General features: G+C 45.0%; 11 protein-coding genes across 11 annotated transcripts; 4 read left to right on the plus strand and 7 right to left on the minus strand.

Annotated features, from left to right (window-relative positions):
* Positions 1–55: 55 nt before the first annotated feature.
* On the plus strand, positions 56–1,418 carry V1508DRAFT_415232 (uncharacterized protein). Its single transcript, XM_066940040.1, has 5 exons — positions 56–325; positions 385–403; positions 456–607; positions 666–845; positions 902–1,418. The coding sequence occupies exons 1-5, from the start codon at positions 304–306 to the stop codon at positions 985–987; spliced, it is 459 nt and encodes a 152-aa protein (XP_066796521.1). The 5' UTR covers positions 56–303; the 3' UTR covers positions 988–1,418.
* V1508DRAFT_368873 (uncharacterized protein) lies at positions 1,419–3,439 on the plus strand. The gene is made up of 3 exons (XM_066937424.1): positions 1,419–2,022; positions 2,077–2,519; positions 2,579–3,439. Exons 1-3 carry the CDS (start codon positions 1,747–1,749, stop codon positions 3,096–3,098), a joined length of 1,239 nt encoding a protein of 412 aa, XP_066796522.1. The 5' UTR covers positions 1,419–1,746; the 3' UTR covers positions 3,099–3,439.
* On the minus strand, positions 3,322–5,116 carry V1508DRAFT_415240 (actin cytoskeleton-regulatory complex protein END3-domain-containing protein). Its single transcript, XM_066940041.1, has 6 exons — positions 4,993–5,116; positions 4,685–4,931; positions 4,561–4,637; positions 4,256–4,499; positions 4,142–4,205; positions 3,322–4,066 (listed from the first exon to the last, which is right to left on the minus strand). The coding sequence occupies exons 2-6, from the start codon at positions 4,854–4,856 to the stop codon at positions 3,394–3,396; spliced, it is 1,230 nt and encodes a 409-aa protein (XP_066796523.1). The 5' UTR covers positions 4,857–4,931; positions 4,993–5,116; the 3' UTR covers positions 3,322–3,393.
* Positions 5,117–5,168: 52 nt separating this feature from the next.
* On the plus strand, positions 5,169–6,119 carry V1508DRAFT_415242 (uncharacterized protein). The gene has a single exon (XM_066940042.1). The coding sequence runs from the start codon at positions 5,305–5,307 to the stop codon at positions 5,950–5,952; it is 648 nt and encodes a 215-aa protein (XP_066796524.1). The 5' UTR covers positions 5,169–5,304; the 3' UTR covers positions 5,953–6,119.
* V1508DRAFT_77494 (PGAP1-like protein-domain-containing protein) lies at positions 6,092–10,099 on the minus strand. The gene is made up of 8 exons (XM_066943049.1): positions 9,574–10,099; positions 8,665–9,517; positions 8,070–8,609; positions 7,894–8,016; positions 7,499–7,834; positions 6,791–7,443; positions 6,507–6,742; positions 6,092–6,439 (listed from the first exon to the last, which is right to left on the minus strand). Exons 1-8 carry the CDS (start codon positions 9,889–9,891, stop codon positions 6,232–6,234), a joined length of 3,267 nt encoding a protein of 1,088 aa, XP_066796525.1. The 5' UTR covers positions 9,892–10,099; the 3' UTR covers positions 6,092–6,231.
* On the minus strand, positions 10,080–11,668 carry V1508DRAFT_415246 (SURF4 family-domain-containing protein). Its single transcript, XM_066940043.1, has 4 exons — positions 10,773–11,668; positions 10,678–10,719; positions 10,533–10,619; positions 10,080–10,467 (listed from the first exon to the last, which is right to left on the minus strand). Exons 1-4 carry the CDS (start codon positions 11,544–11,546, stop codon positions 10,459–10,461), a joined length of 912 nt encoding a protein of 303 aa, XP_066796526.1. The 5' UTR covers positions 11,547–11,668; the 3' UTR covers positions 10,080–10,458.
* Positions 11,669–15,979: 4,311 nt separating this feature from the next.
* Positions 15,980–17,503, minus strand: V1508DRAFT_77830 (uncharacterized protein). The gene has a single exon (XM_066943051.1). It carries the CDS (start codon positions 17,330–17,332, stop codon positions 16,238–16,240), a length of 1,095 nt encoding a protein of 364 aa, XP_066796527.1. The 5' UTR covers positions 17,333–17,503; the 3' UTR covers positions 15,980–16,237.
* Positions 17,504–20,031, minus strand: V1508DRAFT_77829 (uncharacterized protein). The gene is made up of 2 exons (XM_066943050.1): positions 19,219–20,031; positions 17,504–17,708 (listed from the first exon to the last, which is right to left on the minus strand). Exons 1-2 carry the CDS (start codon positions 19,852–19,854, stop codon positions 17,676–17,678), a joined length of 669 nt encoding a protein of 222 aa, XP_066796528.1. The 5' UTR covers positions 19,855–20,031; the 3' UTR covers positions 17,504–17,675.
* Positions 20,032–20,037: 6 nt separating this feature from the next.
* Positions 20,038–20,804, minus strand: V1508DRAFT_461173 (uncharacterized protein; the record flags this gene model as incomplete). Its single annotated transcript, XM_066942795.1, has 1 exon — positions 20,038–20,804. Exon 1 carries the CDS (start codon positions 20,557–20,559, stop codon positions 20,038–20,040), a length of 522 nt encoding a protein of 173 aa, XP_066796529.1. The 5' UTR covers positions 20,560–20,804.
* On the minus strand, positions 20,576–20,738 carry V1508DRAFT_415269 (uncharacterized protein; the record flags this gene model as incomplete). The annotated part of the gene is made up of 1 exon (XM_066940044.1): positions 20,576–20,738. A coding segment is annotated over one exon (163 nt), but the record flags the coding sequence as incomplete, so codon positions are not given.
* Positions 20,805–21,684: 880 nt separating the features above from the next.
* On the plus strand, positions 21,685–22,559 carry V1508DRAFT_352872 (60S ribosomal protein uL1; the record flags this gene model as incomplete). Its single annotated transcript, XM_066936866.1, has 5 exons — positions 21,685–21,818; positions 21,875–22,046; positions 22,104–22,188; positions 22,242–22,331; positions 22,387–22,559. The coding sequence occupies 5 exons, from the start codon at positions 21,685–21,687 to the stop codon at positions 22,557–22,559; spliced, it is 654 nt and encodes a 217-aa protein (XP_066796531.1).
* Between the last annotated feature and the right edge of the window lie 179 nt (positions 22,560–22,738).

Here is a 22,738-nt window from a genome sequence, read left to right on the forward strand (position 1 = left end):
ACCATGTCTGGCTATGCTAAGTCTCCGCCGCAGCAGGAATGCTACCAGCTGGCAAGTGACTACTGTTGGGAGTTTTCACTTGCCGATCCGGCAACGCCGACGATTCACGGTGTGGCTTGTATACGTCATTAGCCCATTTAGATTATCCAAAGGGCAGGTCATCCTCATTCACGAAGCTGTCCGCCACTTGCAGTTACATATTTTATTATTATATATTATCAAATCAAGCTTCTGTTACGCAGTACATTTTACTATTTTCGTCTACTGAGAGATCCAACCTAACTTCAGGTTTCCTTTCGGATTATGTCTTCCGACAGTCTTCCATGTATGTTTCATTCGAGGTTTTACCGTTAGACATTGTTTATTAACATTGATCTACTCTAGACGCCGCTGATGCGGAAATGTCAGCTTTGCAGTTGTTGCTGTTGATGAATCAATCCTCTGATGTATTCTAGATCATTGAAGCGAGAAGAGTTGGACGTTCTGCGCAATCAATACGTCAAGGAGGAGCCGTTTGTCTCGATACAAACGAAATTCAATTATGCGTGGGGTCTGATTAAAAGCCCTAGACGTGATGAGCAGCAACTTGGAGTTCGCCTTCTGACAGGTATGCATTGAAGGTTTGGCTGATGTCCTGCAGTAGATCTGGCTCACACGGTATATAGAGATTTTCAGAGACGCTCCTGAACGACGACGCGAATGTCTCTACTATCTTGCGTTAGGGAACTACAAACTTGGAAACTATGTTGAGGCGAGAAGGTATAATGATCTACTGATGGATCGCGAGCCAAATAATATGCAGGCGCGAAGTCTGAACAAGTTAATAGATGATCGAGTGGCCAAGGGTATGTGTTGCGGGATACGATGATTATTGTAGTACTGTTAACGGTTTATGTTACAGAAGGCTTGGTTGGCCTCGCTATCATTGGAGGCGCCGTCGCGGCCGGCGGTATTATATTGGGTACTTTATTGAAACGTCGTCGGTAATCGATCTGGTCACCATGATCCAGCTAGTATCGAAATAATCGAGGCGTTTGGTTAGTTTGTCCCTTTTGTGTTACTATGGCACCGAACTGTTACTGTCTTATTCTTGCTTGGATCTTATCACCATAGTGTATGCGGGTGCGCAATATCGAAAATCGAGTAGTCCTTATCTTTGTATAAGTTAGTCATAGTCACTGTCTACGGGGAAATTATATAGGTTGCTTTCAAACCAATCTTTATGCTGCTGACTCAGACCGGCATATACAGCCCTCTTTCTGCAAATATTGAATCGTTTGTAATTAACCCCATGACAAGGATTCAGTTAACCGGGGTTTATATGTTGGTGTCATAAAGTTTGTATTTCATGTATGAATAGTTACTCTTAGTGAATGCCGTGACGGTTATGCCAATTTAACTGGCATTCGAACTATTAGGGCAGTCAGGGTACGGGCCGGTGGTATCGATTATCGACGTCACCAGCTCGGTCGAACCATATCATTTACATTACTATTCAATCCAGACGGCAAAATCTGAAGGCTGCAACTAGCAGTATTGCCCGATGAGTACTGCCTCGAGTCTTCCTAAGTTCTACTGACGACGTACTCGATTAGCGGTCGCGTCGATATAGCGCGACATCGTATTACATCGGGAATCCGACGTTCATATATTTTACATCTCGACCCAGCGTTCATGTATTCAGCAGCGCGCCCTTACACTGCAGTTTGAACTATAACAGCATTAACACTGTTGTCCAACTTTGTCATGGCTTCGAATAACGATAGGTCTTATGGGAATGAAGGCCAGAGCATGAACGGCGGCGATTCTGCTGATCAATCTACAGCGGATGCATGGAGTTCAGTGTACAATGCACAGCACGAGCAGCAATCGCAGAGCAATCCCAATCTACAACCGGATCAGAATGAGCAAGGCCAGGAAGTTCTGTTCATGTGCCATGGATGTTACAATGAATTCCGTGCGATTCCAAACTCAGAATTTCCAGTCCTTTGCCCCCGATGCAATTCTGATTTTTGTGAAATTGTAGGTATCTTAACGATTGTGATTTGTGCAGAAACGCTAAATGGTATTTAATAGATCGATGATCCGGAAGACGATCCACGAGATATGATAGAGACGACAGACGACGAAGATGAAGGCGACTCAGATTACTTCTTCCATTCACGCAATTCGGTCCCAGATATGCCATTCGCAAGCTTCGGCGCCTCCGATGAGACACGTAGCGAGCGCGAGCGACAAAACACAGCAAATGTGATGAACTTTGTACAATTACTATCAACTATCATGCATGAAGGCCAACAAAATGCTGGAGCAACGGCTGGCGGTAGTGCGAGGTCCACAACGGGACGTGCCGTTGCTACCGACGACGGTGGAAGCAATCATCCCCTTTTCGCGTCTACCATGGGCCCGTTCAATTTTACAGTTAATTTTGGGGCTCCTCCTGGTGCTCCGAGGAGTGCACACGACGAAGCGGCTGATGCCAATTTGAATAATATCAGCCCCATGGAGCAGTTAGCAAAGTGAGTAAAATTTGAGGCCGTCGCTGACAATCAGAAGTGCGCATTAACAATTGGAGTAGTTTTCTTCAACAGACATTTAGAGGAATCGGCGTCGAACCACATCTCGGGAACACGCAAACTGCCCAAGGAATTAACGGTCAACTGCCCGACTTGACATCGCAGCTGTTGGGCCGGATATTCAATGTGTCTGGCAATCCCAGCGACTATGTGTTCTCCAACCGTCAGCTTGACCAAATTATTACGCAGATCATGGAGCAAACAGCTCCCAGCAATGCACCACCTCCTGCAACTGAAGGGGATATCTCAGCTCTTCCGACAGCAATAGTAACACCAGGGCTGCATGAGCAGTCATCAGATTGTGCGATTTGCAAAGATCAGTATGAGACCAATGACATAGTAACGTTGTTACCTTGCAAACATTTTTTCCATCCTGCATGTATTAAACATTGGCTGAGCATATCGGATTCATGCCCAATTTGCCGGCACCCTATCACTGCCAAGACGCCGCCGTCGACTGCAGATCCAGAGCAACCGAGGTCGGCGCCTTTAGGGCCAGATCCGGAACCGGTTGATGATTAAGAAATGGAATTTTGCTTAATGTGGTATACTACTAAATATAATGTTATGTATGATATGCAACTTGAGAAACAGTCGCGACATGAAGGCTGTTGAAACTGTGCTTTTAATGAAGTGCTTGTGACTCGAGTATCGGTGGAAGTCTCGTCCAGTTTGTGTAGATTATAATGCGCTTACGTTTCGTGACTCTCCAAATCTAGTGAACGAGGACTGGGACTATCTGGGTATAGGGAAATTACACTGCCAATCAATTAGGATACATAATACAAATGAATCACAGGACGATATCTCGCACATTCTACTTCTCACGCTCAATCTCTGCATATAATTGATTGAGGTCTGACTGTTTTCTGTTGCAATAGTCCTCAAACAGATCGACCTGCTTCGTCAAGACTTCAATTTCTTGCTTCATGCCCGTAAGATTCACGCCTGCATCGTTATCAATGTCTCCAGAGCGTAGCTTCCGTAATTGTCTGCGCTTGTAATCGTATAACTGTTCTAGCTGTGTTCGCACTAGTCCAATCTTACTATTTTCAGCCTGAGTGCGAGCGTCCTCTTTTCTGTGTTTTGCAGCGGCGTCCGCCTTCTCGAGCTGGGACTCCAGCTCGGTCAACTGTCGTCGCAATCTAACCTCCTCCCAATCGGTATCCTTTGTAGCTGAAAAATCAGTCCCCGAAGGCGAATATTTCGTCGTTCCACCAGATATGCCGAGTCTCTCGAGATATGACTCTGCAAAGGCGGATTTCTTTCCCGAAGACGTGTTCCTGTCGAAAGTAGAATTGGCCTTGCTGGGAGTCGCAGTAGTCGATAAATCATAATCAATCTCTGTGTTCTTCTCAAAAGTAGCTCGCAGAGATGCCGGAATGTTACGCGGAACTCGGACACCTTTGTCTCTGTTGTTAAGGATATGCAAGAACGCTAATGTTTGGTCTTTCCCTATTGTTCTATCGGATCGTGGGTTGATAAGGTTCCTCGTAAAGCAAGTTAGTGAAACTTCTCTTCCCGCAGCACTAATAGTTACTGCTAACGAGTCTCGAGAGACATACCATGCTGAATTGATGTCCGATTCAGGAACATTCAGAGCCCCATATAATTCGCTAAGTGATTCGACTGCTTGCCGTCAGTATCCATTTGTCAATAGACCATAGGCATGAACAGACATGTAATTTGGCCATGACGACTAGCATTTGCGGTATAAATGGCTTCGTAGTTACTTCTATCCCTTGGTGCCATGTACCAGTCAAAATCATTCGATAGGCCACTTTGAGAATTGTCGAAATCATCCTCATCCACTCTATCTATAGCCAGCGACCCAGTCTTTAGCGCAGCGTTGGCGGCCACCAAATGGGCTTTTGACGACGGGATCAGCCAATCCGGTAAAGTGTCTGGCACTTTTTGGTAACGCTTAAAATAGATATGTCAGACATGATGAATTAGCGCTGATGTGATGTGTGAAATAACTTACGCCATTTATAACATCGAAGATAATCCGCATAGCAACACAGAATTCTTCGAAATCAAGATTGCCATCGTTATCAACATCTATATTATTTAGTCCTGACGATGCCCACAAGCCGCTGTATCCTTACCAGCAAGATCCCAAATCTTCTCTAATTGGCTGTCGTCAAGTTTGGAGTTTTTGAGCACCTTGGCTGCGCGATCTCCTGAGAGCATGCCATTTTGAGGATCTAGGCCCGAGAAAATCTCCCAATACTTCGATATTTCCCAATCTTCCAATTTATTGTTACTAAGTGTTGCCATCTTTTGTGGACAATCTGCTTTGTGTGGCAGATTTGCACCCGCATCCAACTATAGGCTACCTATGGATTGTAAGCACTAATAAAGTTTAGCCAAAGTATATCTGGCCGCCTCAAGTTGGCTGGAATCTGACACATACTGTTACTTGACCCAATTCTTTGAGTCTGATGATAACGATTTGAGAAATAGATATAAGACAAAGAGGAATAAAGATATTATTTTTGACTTGAACGTGATAAGGATGATTAACAGTGTGGACGAACCGGACGCAGCGCGTCAGCAACTTGGTGCGGCGCTCTAAAACAAGGTCGCCGAGACCAGCAAGAATCCACACTTTCTCGCTTCATAGATGTCGTTCAGCGTGGCTACATCAACGCGTAAGTTATCGTAAGTCTACGCCAGATAGTTAAGATTTACAAGACTACGACCTGAATACTACGATTCAAAGTTGATGATTAGCTGTGGTCAATTTCGGCCGGGAGTGTCGTCTCTCTGTCACCTTATCTTAGTAAATGGACGAAGAAGTCTGACAAATGCCACCAAATATCATCATTCGTTAGACACCTTTCTGCGGTATGCGAAGCACCATGGACTTCCGGTACATACAACATATTATGTCGGGACGGTTTACGAGTACGTCGTTCTCGATTCGCTCACCAAGAGCGCGCGGATGAGTTTAGAGCATTCAGGCGGAACAGGAGACAATGGTGTCGACCTTCGTGGTACGATGTCAACTTACAAATTCGAGAAAAAAATCCCAGTTGTTGTCCAATGTAAATATGAGCAAAAGAAACCTGGGGCGAGACTTTTAAGGGAACTTGAAGGCAGTTTAGTCAATGCCAATCCAGATACGCTCGCAGTTCTCGCGACTCCATTACCAGTGACTTCTGCAGGAAAGCGGGTATTGGCTAGTTCGGATAAAGCAATTGCTTTTTGTTTGATACTTGGATATGAAGAAGGTGGCGTCGCGACTCAGATGATATGGAATAGCACTGCTGACAAGCTCTTACGAGGATTAAGGGTTGCGAGCGTTTATCGTGAGACAACGGTGGATGGAAAGATGATGACTGTACGGTCTATGTCATTGATAGATACTTAACTCCTTCCTGGCTAAATCGCAAGGAGCGGCAAGGCCCATAAGATAGCATATGTATATTTGCGGTAACGTTGTTTTCTATCCATAGTAGACATCTGACCATAGGGCGTGACTTGGACAGGCATTCAACGCGTAGCTAACCCAAGAAATGATACACTTTTTTAGATTAATACACAAAGTAATCATACAGATATGCAGCCGAATAAAATGATCCTACAACTGACCCAAGTGAAATCTGCAACCAAACACAAAACTCCTCAATTCCATACAATTTCAAACGATCTATGGACGCTTATCAAACTTCCCATCAAAGTAATTTTGAAGATTAAATCGGAGCATCACGCGATCAGCTCCGAAGTCCAGATAAACGATAAAAAGCCAAAACGAAAAAATGTTCATAATGTAGTGAAGCCAATATGCATTTAAAATGCCATGCAAGCACGCGTAGATTATAAGATAGAGGAGAAGTACCTTAGTTACGATCTGGGACCTATATTTCACGACATATTAACAAACTTGAGAACAAAGTAACGTATTGCAACGAACATGAGACATACCTTCCTGTCAGCCTTGGAATCATCTTACCAGTAATCATTCTCTCCACTAGCAGTATGATTGGCATGATTGATAGCAAATTGTGATGAGATGAAAAAGCAGTATTCCATCGAACAGCAAGGTTATGAACCCACACTATCAGGACTGGGATGTTAATCGGTAACACCCATATCATTAGCATTAGAATGGATACTGCAAAATTAATGAAATTCGAACTAAATTGCCCATTCTGAGAGCGCTACAAGATCGTTAGACTGGGTCGAATTGCTTCCTCTTGCGGACTTACCAGAGAGTTCTGCAGACGCAATGCTTTGATACACGTATTTATATGTACAATGAATCCGACCACAAATGCGAATTGATAGGGCACGTATGCCAGAACGGATATCAGTAGTATAAAGGTTGTCAACAAACGTCGACTGCCACTGAGCACCGACAAATAAAATGCCGTTAGTGTCGAGTAGCCTCCAATAAAGATAGCATTGGCACCAGCCGCAACTCTGCTATTGTTGACATGCAAGCGTTCTCTCATTTTCGCCACCCAAACGTAGTTTAGCAATCTCCTTCTGTGGCGACTTCGAGTTAAATCTAAATCCTGAAACCAATCCGATATATTCGCGGCGCATAAGAGAAGAGCAGTCACGGTGTAATATACAGCAATACACATGCCGCATGCAATAGTGAAGAATAGAGGTCCCAAAAACGACATGTGTGGATCAGCAAGACCCAGAAACATGTTGTTATAACGAATATATCGGTACACTGGGGTTGTGGATGGCCCACTGACTGAGAACTGGTCCTCCGGCTCTAAGAAAGGTAGACTTGATGCAGGCATAAGATAAGACAGTATAATAATAAAAATAGTTGACACAAGCATTAAAATAGGAAGTCCTCTCCCTATGAATATTTCCAGTGCCGATCCGAAGTTGATGAAAATACCTCAAGAAGTGTCAGTACATCCCCCCCTTTAGGGTGTCGCAATCATAGACTGTACCTTCTGAGTCGTAAATGTTAAACTGTATAAGAAGTACGATGGCCGTGATCGCCAGTGGTAGAGCAGCACTAGCAGTTCGATATCTCATCACCAAACTGCCGAGACTTCCAATAATATCAACAGACAAGTACAGCTCTTGCGGTTGGTCACAAGTTGGATCAATCCACATTTGCAACTTCAAATTGTTCGTGATACCGGGCCTGTAAGTGAGCGGAACAAAGGGAGATGAGCCATAGAAGCTGATATCCACATCGTCGGCATTAGGGAAAAATTTAGATTCGTTCGGATCAGTAATAAATTGTCGTACCAGAGGACCAAATAGCTCTGGCGGTGCACCTGCGGCATTGATATCATTAGTCAGGTACATCTATGCACTGTAGAAGGTCGCATACCACAATTTTGAGATTTCACTTGCAGTTTATATGATACAAGAGCACTGGACAATGTTGTTGCAGAAATCTCGACAAATCCAGACCGACTAGATGGAAGCTGCAGATGTGACCTACTACCAAGAAGTCCTCAACATGATAATTAATAAACTGCCAAATTTATGAGCAAGGAAGAAACATACTGATGAAACTAGGTTCAATTTCATATCTGTACGTCTGGTTATTGATCACTTCGGCAAAAACGAACCCCGAAGATGATGCTGTATATGAGTCAACTAGAGCTATATAATCATAGCGAGATATTTCTCCTAACTTGTACTGAATATAGGAGAATGTATTGCCATCATGAGGATGTAACGTTCCTTTCCCCGAGGCTGGAATAACGATTTTATCTGCCGCAGAATTTGTACAAGGGAAACTGATGGACTTAGTGTCTGGCTTGGAAAAGTCAATAATGGTGCTAAAGGTGCCTTGGTCTGTGTCTAGATTGTCCTGAGTTTGTTCGCACAGTAAGATATCGATTCTCTGATCTTGGCCATCGATGTCTAGCTTTTGGTCGGTAAGAATGCTGAAGAAATCGTCACGGCCACCATCCTTTGGGATAGGTATTAAATAAGCTCTGGGCTGTCTCGATCTTCCTAGTCCACGCAGTACGACACGTCGTCCCAAATCAACAAAAATACTCGGGACATCCTGAACTTTCAATAGAGTATCATGAACCACTATAGCAGTGTTAGTAGCGTACTTTGTACTTTGCAGTTACTTGTGAACTCATACATGAGAATGGAACTCGTCTCTGAGCTGATGTTTCAAGCCCAGTAAGAAAGATGTTTCTGAATATTTGCAATCGCGTACTGAGAAATTTGGTTTGCGTTGGCTCTCGGACGTCCACAATATCCAGAAAAGCTTTGATAATAGCCTTTCGACACTGATCACACCATACAATAGCTAGATGATCTGCACCAGTCCACACATTAGGCATTGTGGATGTGAAAACCGTGAAACCATTAGAAGAAGGAACCAGTGACGCTATACTCGCGTAGTCAGAAGGGACAATGAGGTCAAGTTTTCCGCCTGCGATAGACACCAGTGCAACAGATGCCAGTGGATTCCGGCCCACGAGCTTTTCCGAATAAGAATCTCGCCAGTATCTGTTTATACGCTCATAGATTCGTACTATATCCCAGTCGAAAGTTGCTGGTGGCACCACATGCGGCGTTGAGAGCGTCAGGATTGTGTTGACAGAGTCGGGCCGATAATTTGGCAGTGTAAGCATTGTCCTGGCAACGATTCCACCCATTGAATGCCCGATCAAGATTACAGATCGGGGAAGCGGAAAATCACTATTCGATCGATGACTAAATGAAGAAGTCTTGTACAACGACAGAATGAATGCAATAGCGTCGTTAAGGTACTCCGCCTGATCGAGTAAAGTTCGTCCGTGAAAGGCTGTGAAGTCCTCGTTAAAATCGGCCGTGAAAAAGTCAAGATTTCTTGCGCCGCCGTCCCCGTAGGATCCCTTGGCAGTCACAGTGTCATAGTATTGATGAGCTGCTTCTGCTGCTAGTCCTCGAACCTGTTTATAGCTTCCTGCATTGCCAGGGATGAACAAGACAGGCACTCCATGGGGCTGCTTTAAGGTCAGAAATGCTGTCGTCCATACGCTCAAAAAAGGGCAATAATTACCTCAAGTAGATCATACCCCTGCTCCCTATACAGATATAGTGCGTATTTGGATGCAAATTTTGTATGAGCAGAATCAAAACTCTTTATCCTGGCGTAAGACGGAGCAAGCCATATCTCACGACATCCCTTACTATCCAACTGCCGTGTCAAGAACGAGTATAATATACTGGCAATCGTGAATGCTGAAAATATCACAACTGTAATTGTTAGATAGCTTCCATGCTGACTCAAAAGCCGACGCCGCGTAAATTTGGACGGATTCAAGCGAGCTGAAGACGATCTATCAGTATTTGTAGCACCCGCTACCTCCCCCTCCATTCGTGGTCGACTGGTGCACCGCTAGAAGAGCAATATGCGAGCGTGTAGAAGTCAAGTAATGACACACCAAGCTTGGACTCAGTCCCCAGCAATAAATTCTACAGTAGTCAACTTTTATGGATATGATAGCTCGTTCCTGAAATTTGAAACTTGCCATGTCTCGGATTATTCCCAACGTGCTCCTAAGCTGGGTATTGAATCACGGATGGTACTGTCAAGACAAAATGGGGCCAGCGATATGTGGACATCAAAGCAATGTCTGTTAGAGGTTTAAATCTGTCAAATCACCATTGAGGAGACGTATATCTTCTTTAAGATGTACGACTGAGACTTAGCATTCTCATTGGAATAGATCAAGATTCAAGGCATAAACCACCGACTATTTATGTACATGCTAGGCTCACAAGCTGACAGTACATATATAATACGTATGAGGTAAACTACATGCGCCAGTTTATTCGTCTCGTCTCATCAAGCTAACATGCACCTGACGACTTCTCCTAAGTGCTTGCAATTACATCCAATACACGGTTAGAAGTTGGACCACTTTGCGGACATGTTTCCTCTTCAATAAATCTAGAAAGAGACGTCAGTTCATAGTCGTCATCAAATCGGAAAGTAACGAATAAGCCATGGAGTACTTTTTTCTTCTCGTCAATGCTTATCTTTCCCGCTCCTGTGTTCACCACTAATAACAAGCCACCAACAATCGAAAGAGTTTGGAAATGCTGTTGCATCACGATGTTAACTCATAAATGTAAGTTATGCAAACACTCGAAGGCTAACCTCGTATTTCAAGAAGTCACGATTAGGATGCGAGCTTGAGTACTGAGTGTCTCGTTAGTTAACACGATCTAGCCAACCATGTTCCATAAACTTACAGTCCAGTAGTGGTTAATTAGAATGTTGAAGAGACTGAGAATAACTACCAGAAGCATAGCACTCAGTTTGGCTTTAAATCCGACCACGACCATTACACAGGCAATTAGGCCAATAAAGCTCACAAAAACTCTAGCAATTGACCAATTACCAGTCATAATAAATCCCAAGAAGAGAAAAATTAGTAGAACCCGGCCAGCTAGCTGAAAGTACATCTGTTTATCTTTTTCGTCAACGCTTGGTAGACCAGCAAAGGTTATCCGCCTTCGAGCAAACGAATCGCTGAGGGCCATTAAAAGACCTCCAATGACCGACAAGTTCCGCAGAAAGAAATTAAGCTCAAAAATAAGTCCGTAGCCGATCGCCTGACTGATAACAACACCTAGTAGCGCACCAACGGCATAAACTGAGTACTTCCTAGTAATGATCAAAAAGGAGCCCACAAGCATCGCCACAACGTTAGAGAATAGAAAGATAATGGTGATAATATATGGCATGTGACGATAACTATTTAGATAGAAAACCTGGTCGGACCATTGTGAAAGAATTCGAATCGCATCTTCGATGAATGTTGCAACAATCAGAAAGCGACCAATGGCAGGGAGATAAGGCTTGATCGGACCAGACACTGAGTCCAGTATGTCCTCGATCTTATTCGTCTGTTTTCTGATGGCATCTAATGGCGAGGGATCGGATGTGACTGCAGACGGTACTCGCGACGATATAGAAATCGGCATGGAATGGAACTGCTTTGACGCAGTCCCCCTGATCGACATGAGGAGGCTTGGTTATTGATCTTTAAATGTCGCGCAGTTGGTTCAGAATAGGGAGGATATAAATGCAGATCGTGGTTAACTGAATGTGTTGAGTATTTGAAGGTGTGTTTTGAGGGTTGGTTACAATACGTTGAATTATACTAGGGCCCAAAGTGTAAGCCGCATGCCTAGCATTCTTGCTGCGATCTGTTATTCCTAGACTCCCGTGACATCGTCGGCTGCTGCTGGCCACTTCTAGGCTAAAAGTCATTGCGTCACAGCAATACGCGACCACTCCTACACCTAAATGAAATAATAAAACTGGCCACTGTTGGTCTGACTGTCACAAACTGGGTAGTATTCACCCAATGCAGCGACATGGACAAAGCCACGACGTCGCTGTTCGCTCTACAAGGCTTGTGAGTTATAAAAGATCATAAAAATCTCTCGTTTTGGGGCCGTGCAAATACCGATTTTAGGACCTCGCCATCTAGTCAGTACCCCCCACACTCGCTATATTAATGATAGTTAAGCTCCTCCACATCCTGCGAATGATCATAATAGTTAAACAAATTTCCCTGCTATTCTAGCCATTTATAGCTTCCTATTATCCTTATCTTCCTAGCTGTCTTATACCTGTAGCTAAGTCCGTGAGTTTGATATCTATTTGGATAGGCAATTGCCAGTGAGCCGTTACAGGAGAAGCAAGTTTCTGGTTGTATCACCATTATAGTCACATATTATGACAGTCGTAATGTGATAGCTAATGTCTGCCAGGAAGATATGACGGCACGGAAGTTCCACATAGAAAATTTTGCCGTCACTGACATGGGGAAATTCAGCCTGGAGGATAGTGCCAAAAGGCTCTAAGGCCGTGGCCGTAGCCGTGGGTCAGTTGGAGAAGACGCGGACGAGTTTCATTTCGACTATCGGAGAGACTTGCCCAAGCGTAGAAAGACAACGCGAACTAATCGTGAGGGTGGTGCTCGCGAGAGGGTTCCATGGTAAGATAGTAGTAGCCATCCACTCCATCGTGGAAGATGAGATGTTGCGAGGAGTCAGGGAATGCGTGCAGTCAGGGAATGCGTGCTGAAGCGCGTGCAACTGGTCGCTCGAGAAAAGTCCGAGCCCGTCTGGAGGATGATAGTTCCCGGGCGATCCTTCACAGACGGCGGAGCATCTGTCATCATGATTCCCTGGCGAAGGGCATAATCGCAGTGGACATTGTTAGGATCAATGTACTCTGGACCATCCGACTGATTCTGCAAGTTCCTTCTCCAATAACAAAGTTTTGAAACGTGGATCTAGCACCAGAGCTATATAATATGCATCTTGGCCGTCCATGAAGTCATAGTACTTCTGGTACTTTCTCAGCCCAACCAATACAGCCAAGGCAATATCTGGATCAAGGTCTGAACTCTCCGTGCATTGAAGCAGCATCATTGAGCATGTCGTACGGCTCCTAGTATATCGGTATTGCTAAACTGAGCGGTGGTTCGCGCTTCGACACGGTAAGAGTGAACGCCTCAAACTTTGCCAAGACAGTTTGGATTTGCTGTAATCGGCGCCAGTCCTCGTTCGAAGGAGGAAGATAGTGTTGGTGCTCGATCCATTTCCTTATCTGCTGTTTTGCTTCGAGGGCATCTCGGAGCATTCGATGGGTTGAATTCCAACGCGTGTCCACGTTATATTCAATGAACTTGTCTTTCAGTCCGCTTGCTTGGCAGACAAATTGTCGCTTTCATTGTGGGGTACGGGTTATCCGAAGTCAAGACAGTGCGGAATGTGATCCAATCTCTTGGTTTGCTTGCATGAGGTCACAGGCATCGACTGCTGTCTTTCTATCGCCTGCTTTCAATGCAAAAAGAATGTCACTTACGATTAGATTCAGTACATGTGCCAAACACCGGATGTACCTGTCAACGCCTTGAAATCGCCGAGGACTCGTAGTATCTGTATCGTCTGCTGAAAGATGTTCGCGTATACGGAAGTATAGTTCGGACATTAACGTTTCATTATTTGCAGCATTATCTGATGTAATTGTAAGGACCTTACTTTCGATTCGGAGATCCGCCAAAGTCTTATGCAACAGATCTGCGATATTTTTTCCACTATGAGCACCGCATATTTCTGTGAACTCAAGCACATGTTCCCCATACTGATTATCGTGGGTCAGCCAATGTCAGATCACTCCTAAGATAGCCGAGGAATTTTTGCTGGTCCAAACATCAAGGGATAGCGCAATGGTCTGACATGTTGCGAGAGTTCGTGCACCAATCTAGCTTGATGGACATTGAACTCTGTGTCAATTCGACAGGCGACCTTTAAACGTCCAGTGAACGGAAGTGAAACACCTGGTAAATCGTTGAATATCTGTTGGAACGTTGCTGATTCAATTGCCATGAAGACCATGTCATCCAGAACAATCCAACGTAACAAATTCCGTTCTAAGGTTTTCGGTAACCCATCACCAGCCTTCTTCCTGAACAAACCGACTCCTGCCTCATCTTCACTTCGTTCCCTCCAGAGCCATCGCCGTGAATTCCATGCTTATTGAGGTGAAGCTTCATATTGCTCGTGGAAGTCGCTCGGGGCGAATCCGTGGTCTTCCAATTACACAATTTGCATTGTATCTGCCTATCCTCAACTAGCTCCCTTTTGCCTCTCTTTGGACACCACATTTTCCAGGAAGCGAAGAGACGTTGAAGTACGACCAGAGCAAAAGATTGTGACTCTTGACTTGAGGAGTTGGCGATCGATCCGCAAGCCATGCGTGTGGGAAAGGTCGGCAACAGACAAAGCCCCTTGAGGAGAGCCGGCATCTCTAGCATCTGCAACGGGAGAGCCTGTAGGAGTATCTGAGTTGTGAATCAATTGAATTTCCACATCATTGGATGTAATTGGTTCACTATCCTCCATTGGCGGATTCAACCGAATCTTCTTCACAGTCCGGCCTTCCGAGGCCGCCTCCTCGTCACTGCCGTCATTAAGTGATAGTCAATTCTCTGAGAGCGCCGAGTGAGCCCATTTGGATAAGCCGACGGATACCCAGCTGACAGAAGAGATTTCACAATCAGCGTCTGACATGTTGTAATGGAGAGGAATAACTTCCAGGGAAGGCAAGATGAAAATGGGAAAGAAACGATGCTTTCAAAACAACGCTGGATAAGCGCGAAATGCTTGACAGAAATAAAGTTTACTTTCTACAGAACGCGTTTAACACGCGTCGTTTGACAGAAATAAAGTTTACTTAGCCTCGACACCGAGTTACGAATAATATTCTCGACGTTTCGGATTTTATTCGTTACCAATATGCAGATATCCTACGAATACGAATAACGAATAACGAATACGAATAACGAAATTTTTATTCGTGAACACCCCTATTATGGACCGTTGGAGCATGTGAAGAAAGACAGGTTCAAGTTGACGCGACCGAGTTAACGCCATCGAGAAGTCACCAAAGTGACGAATCACGCTCATAGTATAACCATTGCCACCATCAGTATATTTATGTGGTAAAACATTGGGTACCAGCGACCCCGGAGACTGACCGGAACCAGTACTGGGTAGATGAGTAAGGAGCATATTTAATGCATTAGATATACATACAGGTATGCAAAATGAAACTGAATAGAAGCTTGTCTCTGAGAGATTGCCGCTGTCATGGCTGTTGATCTGGCCATGGAAGGTTTCAACGGCATTCGTCGCGTCGAATTGCTTCTCCAACTCAAGCGCAGGGATGTCAATTAAACAGCATCTGTTCAGCAGCACTGCCGTCAAATCCTTGAGAGAATATCAGATTTCTCTGACTGAACAATGCATGAGATGGTATAAAAGATACCGAGTTCGTCTCGGACCATAAACGTGAAGAGAACATGATGGTGCTTATATGTGCTGTGATATAGCATTACGTAACCTCGCCAGCGAAGTGTCACAGTATTTCCCGATCAGCGAATAGAGATGCATCAAATTCTGCATTACCATCTTGGACTGTTTTCCTCGTTAAAATTCCTCTTCACCTAGTGTTCTGAGTTGTGTCAAAGACTTAATCCGGCCGGTCCGCTTTATGCAGTTGTCTTCCCAAGAGCGACCCTTTTTGATGCTGATTTGATAATTACGATGGGTATAAAGCCTTTTGTGCCGTGGCAGAGACCTCCGCAAGAATGTAGCAATGCGCTTAAGTTGATCTGAGCACTCGAGGAATGACTATGATTTTTGCTTGGTTCAAATCGATATATGGGGTCCACATCCAGCTATTCTCCCCCAACTTTTTCCCCTAACCCATATGACACGAAACCCTTTTGTATACAATTTTCAGTACCTGGTCGTACCTGCTGGAATTGTAAAAAGAATTTTTTCGGCAAACTGGAATGTTCAGGGTTCAGGGTTTATTTGAAACCTTGTTTGAACCCTGAAACCCCAGAGAGGCGTGGCAGGATGAGCACATTAGGTTTACATGACTTCGTTATTTATTGGGGGGAAATCCTAACCAAAACTACAACCAATAACAAAAGAGTGGACGTCAACTAGTGACTAAAACTTCAAACCAATAACAAAAAGAGTGGACGTCAACTAGTGACTTGAATAATTCAAACCAATAACAAACAAGACCGCCCAATAACAAAACGGGTCGACGGACGCAAAAAAAGAAACCGATATACCGCTAATGACGCAAAAAAATCGACAAAGAACGAAGGGTGACGACCGTCCTACATTGACAAGGCAACACCTAGACAGACAATCAAATCGGGGTTGATCAAATATGTAGACCGATGCCATTGGTTTTGCGGTCGCATAAAATAATACGACCTCGCAGCATCTCTCATTGTCTGGCCGTCTGCTGAACGTGTCGAGCCCATTGCTTCTTGATATGGTCTCTTATATCTGGCGACGAAGTTTTCTTGATTCCCAATAAAGCTGGAAACGTCACGCTGCATTCGCGGATTTGATCTAGACCCATCGCTAGTTGCCCAGTTCATAATCTCACGCACCTCCCTCGATGTCTCGTCATCAGTTTCATTGATCTCAGGGTTTTCCGACGCCATAAGCTCGAAAGAGCCCAATTCCTCTGAGTAGGTTGATGAAATCACTACGGGCTCATCGTCATCCCCAACGGAATTGATCAATTCAGAGTCCGAACGGACGCTTGTCGTGCCACTACTGCTCGTGCCGCCAATGTCAGATCCACTGAACAGAATGAGCGGCAAACGCTCCTGGAAGAGTGCACTACTGAATGCTGGTGGTGGCCGCACGATAGGTGCGGCGTCAGGGTGCGGGGACGAGTAAAACGATATGCACATGTACCTAGAGTTGAATATGAAGGAAGGACAACTACATACTCCCTGTACTTTATCCGCGTGATAGACTTGATCGCGTTGGCTTATGACGCTATCATCAATAAGGTCCGCACATTTTCGCCATAAATGCACGAAATCCTCAGACAGGCTAGGCTTTTGGCGTCCGGCATCCACTTGCACATACAGATGGAGCCTTGACTTAACCAAACCTGTATAGATGATATAAAAGAGCAAATCAAGCCTTGGCCTAACTAGGTGCGATGTGTAGTCCTCCTTCAATATTCGCCAGCGACATTCCAGGCGCATTGTGGTGCGCGAAATTGGTATTGTGCTCGACCCCGGCCTGCCGCACAAAGAGGCGATCTCCCATCGAGACCCAACATTGCCCACGCTGGGTCGATACCAATTGCACCAAAAATATCTAAAGAGCTTCGGCTGACCAATAAACTTACAATTATTCGAGCATCTTTTTAATGGCCGATGCATGAATCTCTTCGTAAGTTTCATAATGAAGACTCTCAGGAGCGCTACTTTTGTCGAGGACCATTTTGGGCAAAATCGGATGTCTGAGGAGATGTCGCTTAATCATGGTGCGAAGAACATCGGCCTGATCGGCGGTACACAGTCTTTTTGAGCCTCTCGAAAGTATCCATTCCGTCTCATCACACAAAAAGTGTAGATAAGCAGGAAGAGCTGCCTTTCGTATTGTTTTCCGAGCACTTTCCACTGAATCACCACCTCTGCCTTCTGCCTTCCCGCTGATATATACTAACATCCTCAGATTTGTATACATCTCGCAGCAACACAAGACGTCTCATAGTGTCCGCACTCAACGAGTTCCTCCGCAAGCCTAGTAAATCGCGTCCACTGTTAAACAACCTTTCTACTGACGCCCCAGAGGCTGGTATAGCTAAATAATCTCTGGCAGCCGCTGCCATTCGCGGATATTCATCGTTATGTGTTCTCCACCAAGAGAGTAACCAGTTTTTCTCCTTTGTCACCGACTCATCTACCATTACAACTCAATCTCCAAAGTATCGGTCGATGTCAGATAGTTGTTGTTTTCGCGGTTGCAACTTATGTAGTACTCGAGCTTCTATAGTCATACCCCTGGTTACGGAAGTTTCACTGGGTTCGAACGACTGCTCCGCAACTGAAGGATACCGAAGCACGTAGTGATTCCTTTATGGGCCTGATAACCGTCTGGGCCGCCACTTCTCCCAATTCTTTCCCCAGTAACAGGGTCTTGAAGCGTGGGTCCAAGACTAAAGCGAAATAACACGCGTCCTGCCCATCCATGAGATGATAATACTTCTGGAATTTCTGCAGACCTGCGGAGGCAGCTGCGGCAATCTCTGAATCAAGACCTGAAAATTCACCCTCTCTGGATGTCGCGTCAAGCAACACGTCATGCAGCTCGTAGTAGATGGGTAGGGCCAAGCTAATTTGTGGTTGGCGCTTCGAAACAGTAAGCGTGAATTCCTCAAATTTTGCAAGGACACCTTCAATTTGCTGCAGACGATCCCAATCTTCCGCGGTGAAAGGCGGAAGATAAGTTTGATTCTCAATCCACTTTTAATCTGCTGCTTCGCGTTCAGTGCGTCTCTCAGCATCCTATGGGTTGAGTTCCAGCGCGTATCGACGTCGTACTCGATAAACTTATCCTTCAACCGATTGGTCTGACAAATCAGCTTCCATTGCTGCTTCCTCTGCGGAGTTCTTGCTATCCACAGGGCCATAATTCGAAGTCGAGCCAATGCGGAGTGTGGTCCAATCTCGTTGTTCTTCTGCAGAAGATCACAAGCTGAAACTGCGGTACTATGATCGCCGGCTTTCAATGCTGAAAGTATATCACCAACGATCAGATTAAGTACATGTGCCGTGCAGGGGATGTAGCTGTCCAGTCCTTGAAACCGTAAGGGCTCCTTTTCGCCTGAGGGAGAATCGACATCGCTGAATTTCTCCGCCAGATTGAAATACAATTCCGAGACCAAAGTTTCATTATTGGCAGCGTTATCTGCAGTGATTGCCAAGAGCTTATGCTCAATCTGAAGTTCCTCCAAGGTTTTTTGAAGTAACTCTGCGATATTCTCTCCGCTGTGGATGCCGCTGATTTCCGCAAACTCAATAACCCTCTCTTGGTACTGGAAATCAGCAGTCAACCAATGACCAATAACTCCCAGTATGGCCTTGGAATTTTTGCTCGTCCAGGCATCTAAAGAGAGTGCGATCGATTGACATGTGCGGTCCAGCTCGTCAATTAATTGTGCCCGACACGAATTGAATTCTGTGTCTATTCTACGAGCCATTGTCATGCGAGAGCTGAATGGGAGCGAAATACCTAGATCTTGGAAGATCTGCTGGAATGCCGGTGACTCGATAGCGTCATATGCCATATTATTTAGGACTACCCACCGTACTAGGTTTCGTTCCAAAAATTTTCCTGCGTTGTCCTCCGCACGTTTCTGGAAGAAACTGGCAATTGACGGTTGTTTGGTGCTAGATCTGTCATCTTCCAGGCCACTTTCGGAGCCATTTGAAAAGATCCCATATTTGGTGAGGTGAAATCTCATGTTTGATGTTGATGTTGCTCTTGCGGAATCAGTTGTCCTCCAATTACATCGAGTACATCGTATCTCTCGATCCTCTAGTGGCCCTTTGCCCCTCTTCCGGCACCACAACTTTCCTGAAAGCGCTATAGCATCAAATTGCTCCCATAACGATTGATTCTGTGTTTTCTTTCGCGAAAATTCTGGTTCGCAGAGGACGCTGGAGTTGTCGACCTGTAAGTCATCGGTTGACTCAGGCTGGTGCGAGGAGTCTGCTGGAGAACTTTGACGTTGGGTCAGTTGGCTTGTCGAGTCGTCCGCAGTAAGAAGCTCGACGCTCCTGGGCGCTGAATAACGATATTTTTTGACCATCCGGTCTTCTGGCAGTGCTTCTTCGTCGCTTCCATCATTAAGAAGGTGATAATTGATCCTTTCAGTACGTTGGCGGTGCTTGCGAGGAGATACAGAGATATCATTCATATTGCCGAGTGAAAATTGCGACGACGACTATTTTGTCCTCAACGACGAGATATAACTTTTGGTTTTCGACAAATCGTTGCAAAGGCGTGTGTAGACGCGTGTCCAAGCGTAAGCAAGACAACGCGACAATCGGTGTCGTTCACTTTACCCTAACCTCGTTATGTAAGCTGCGTCTCGGCAAAACTACGAATAATTACGAATCGAATACGAATAAGACCGCCCTCGAGTGTCAAGGAGAAGGTACGACAAAGGCAGCGACACTAGGTCGTACTCAGTAAGGACGCAGTAGAGTTCAAAGCCGTGCCTGTTAGTCCCGAACGTGGCGTCAATAAAGACCTCAGTCATTGGCGCGGTTGAATTGCTGGCCGTCAAACAAGGTGTAACCAAGGCCAATGAGATCCCAGGCTCTTGAAGTCCACCAAGTAGTTCATAGCCATCTTGCTCGGCCACTAAGAGTTGAGCGGATTTAAAATCATCAACGTCCCTATGCCATTCGCCTTCTGTCAGGGAAATCCAGAAGTTGTACACTTGTTTTCTGGTGATGACATGAGCCTCAGGCTTCTCGAAATCCGACACATTGGTCATTTGGATCATGTTTCGATAGATCTGGCGCGGCGAGAGGTACTTATGGGACCGAATGTAATTTCGAACTTCATCTGTCATATGAAACTTCCTTGATTCAGTATGACCAATGTGCTCGTACATTACTGTTGCGGACGCGTTACCTTGCTACGGCACTTGAGACAGCTCCGAAAAGCTTGACCATCTACGCCCGCAAACACGTTTGCTAGCTCCTGAAGAGTATCACAGCGAATCTGGCGACGACAGGACGGGCATTTTCGGCAGGGTTGGGAGTCCTTAAAGATTACTTCAACCTGGTCCATAATGCAAAAGAACGGATGAAATTAAATTGCTAAAGCTATTAAATTAAAGGGACAAAATTGAAGGAGGGAACGGTTGTTACTGAATAGAGTGGCGAGAGTGCGGAAACAAACAGTGCGTCCGAGGATAAACAAACATAAACAACATAAACAAACAAAAGGGCAAGGGCTACAAGCGCGACTAATTAAGGTTAACGCTAGAGTCTAAAAGGAATAGTCCACCAACAGAGTTCAGTTTCTGTCATCTGGTACGTTCTCGAAGTACCGGTACAAATTAAGCTCAAGGGTTAGGGAACAAGTCGGGACATTTGGGGGGAAATAGTCAAGGATAGAGGTTCCGTCGAAGTCACATGTCATTTAATGATCACAGTCCTGAATTGCGCCTGTAGTGGGGCGGCTGGCCAAATTTGGATCTGCTCCTAGTCTTCTGTGCACCTTTCAACGCTCGCTTGTGTTTGTCGCGATAGGCTTCTCTGAAGAAACCGGGCACTCATAATAATCCTTTGACATTTGTTATTATCGCCGGCACATTAAGCTAGTTACATATTAAACCCGCTGGACAATGCCAATTTCAAAAGTGAACTCAACTGCGTCCACTGTACCGCCTGCTCAGCAGTTAAAATGTTACAAATAGGACCGGGGCTTGGCTTGGCTGTCGCTTTCGTGAATAATTACCCTAACCCGAATCGCTCTTGACTTTGTACAGATGCCCTACACGTGCAGCTAGGGTTGAGATGGACATTCAGCCGAGCAATGGCCTGTGACTGCTTTTTGATGCGAGGCAACCTTACAGTATGAATTGGCTGTGACCTTCAATCCTGAATTTACTACAACTACTTAACACATTACACCAATTGCGGAATTACCAAACGAGACGAACTTGAATCGTATCGCTTGGGAGACGGTTCTTAAATATATCTATAGTCTCAGATCATTTCTATAAGTCAGTATGAGCAAAATCACCGTCGCCGGAGTCCGTGGTAGTGTTAGTGAGCTCTTGGACTACTCTGAGAACACCAAGAAGAGAAACTTCTTGGAGACTGTGGAGCTTCAGGTCGGTCTCAAAAACTACGACACTCAGAGGTAAATCACCATGGATAGAGAGGAATATTTGTGCCGCGATCTAATAGTCTGTTCAGGGATAAGCGTTTCTCTGGTACCGTTAAGTTACCCCAGGTTCCGCGTCCTAATATGACCATCTGTGTATTTGGGGATGCACATGATGTCGACCGTGCCAAGCACATTGGCATCGATGCAATGAGCGTTGACGACTTGAAGAAGTTGAACAAGAACAAGAAGTTGATCAAGAAGGTATATACGTGGCGCTTGCGGTGTACGCGAACTCACTACTAACAGATCTTTGTTTAGCTCGCTAAGAAGTACAACGCTTTCATTGCTTCTGAAGTGCTTATCAAGCAGGTTCCCCGTCTCTTGGGACCTCAACTCTCCAAGGGTAGGTCACTATCGCAGTTGCATAATGAGAGAGCAATGACTAAATTTTTATAGCTGGTAAATTCCCTACTCCCGTTTCACACGCCGATGACTTGTACGGGAAGATCACAGAGGTGCGATCGACAATTAAATTTCAGCTCAAGAGTATGCCCGCGTATCCTGTTATTTCGGTTTTAGTCATTTACTAATATTGATACAGAGGTTCTTTGTTTGGCAGTTGCTGTCGGAAATGTGGGTATGGATGAGGATCAATTGGTTACTCAGATTATGATCGCCTCCAATTTCTTGGTTTCTTTATTGAAGAAGCACTGGCAGAACGTTGGTTCACTTGTCATTAAGAGCACCATGGGTCCTTCCTTCCGTATCTACTAAGCACGAGATATGTATATTAGATCATGGATGAGTATGTTGGATTTTAGGTAATAAAATGTGTACTCTTAATTCTGTCTGTTGTTGTCCAAGCTATCGTAAGCTTATATACCTTTCTAGACCTTACATAGTTGTCCTAGGTTCTCCGTAATCCATAAGATGGCAAGTGAGATTATACAAGT

The sequence above is a fragment of the Lipomyces doorenjongii genome (genome assembly GCF_038497915.1).
Source record: "Lipomyces doorenjongii strain NRRL Y-27504 unplaced genomic scaffold V1508scaffold_17, whole genome shotgun sequence".
Classification (NCBI taxonomy): Eukaryota; Fungi; Ascomycota; class Lipomycetes; order Lipomycetales; family Lipomycetaceae; genus Lipomyces; species Lipomyces doorenjongii.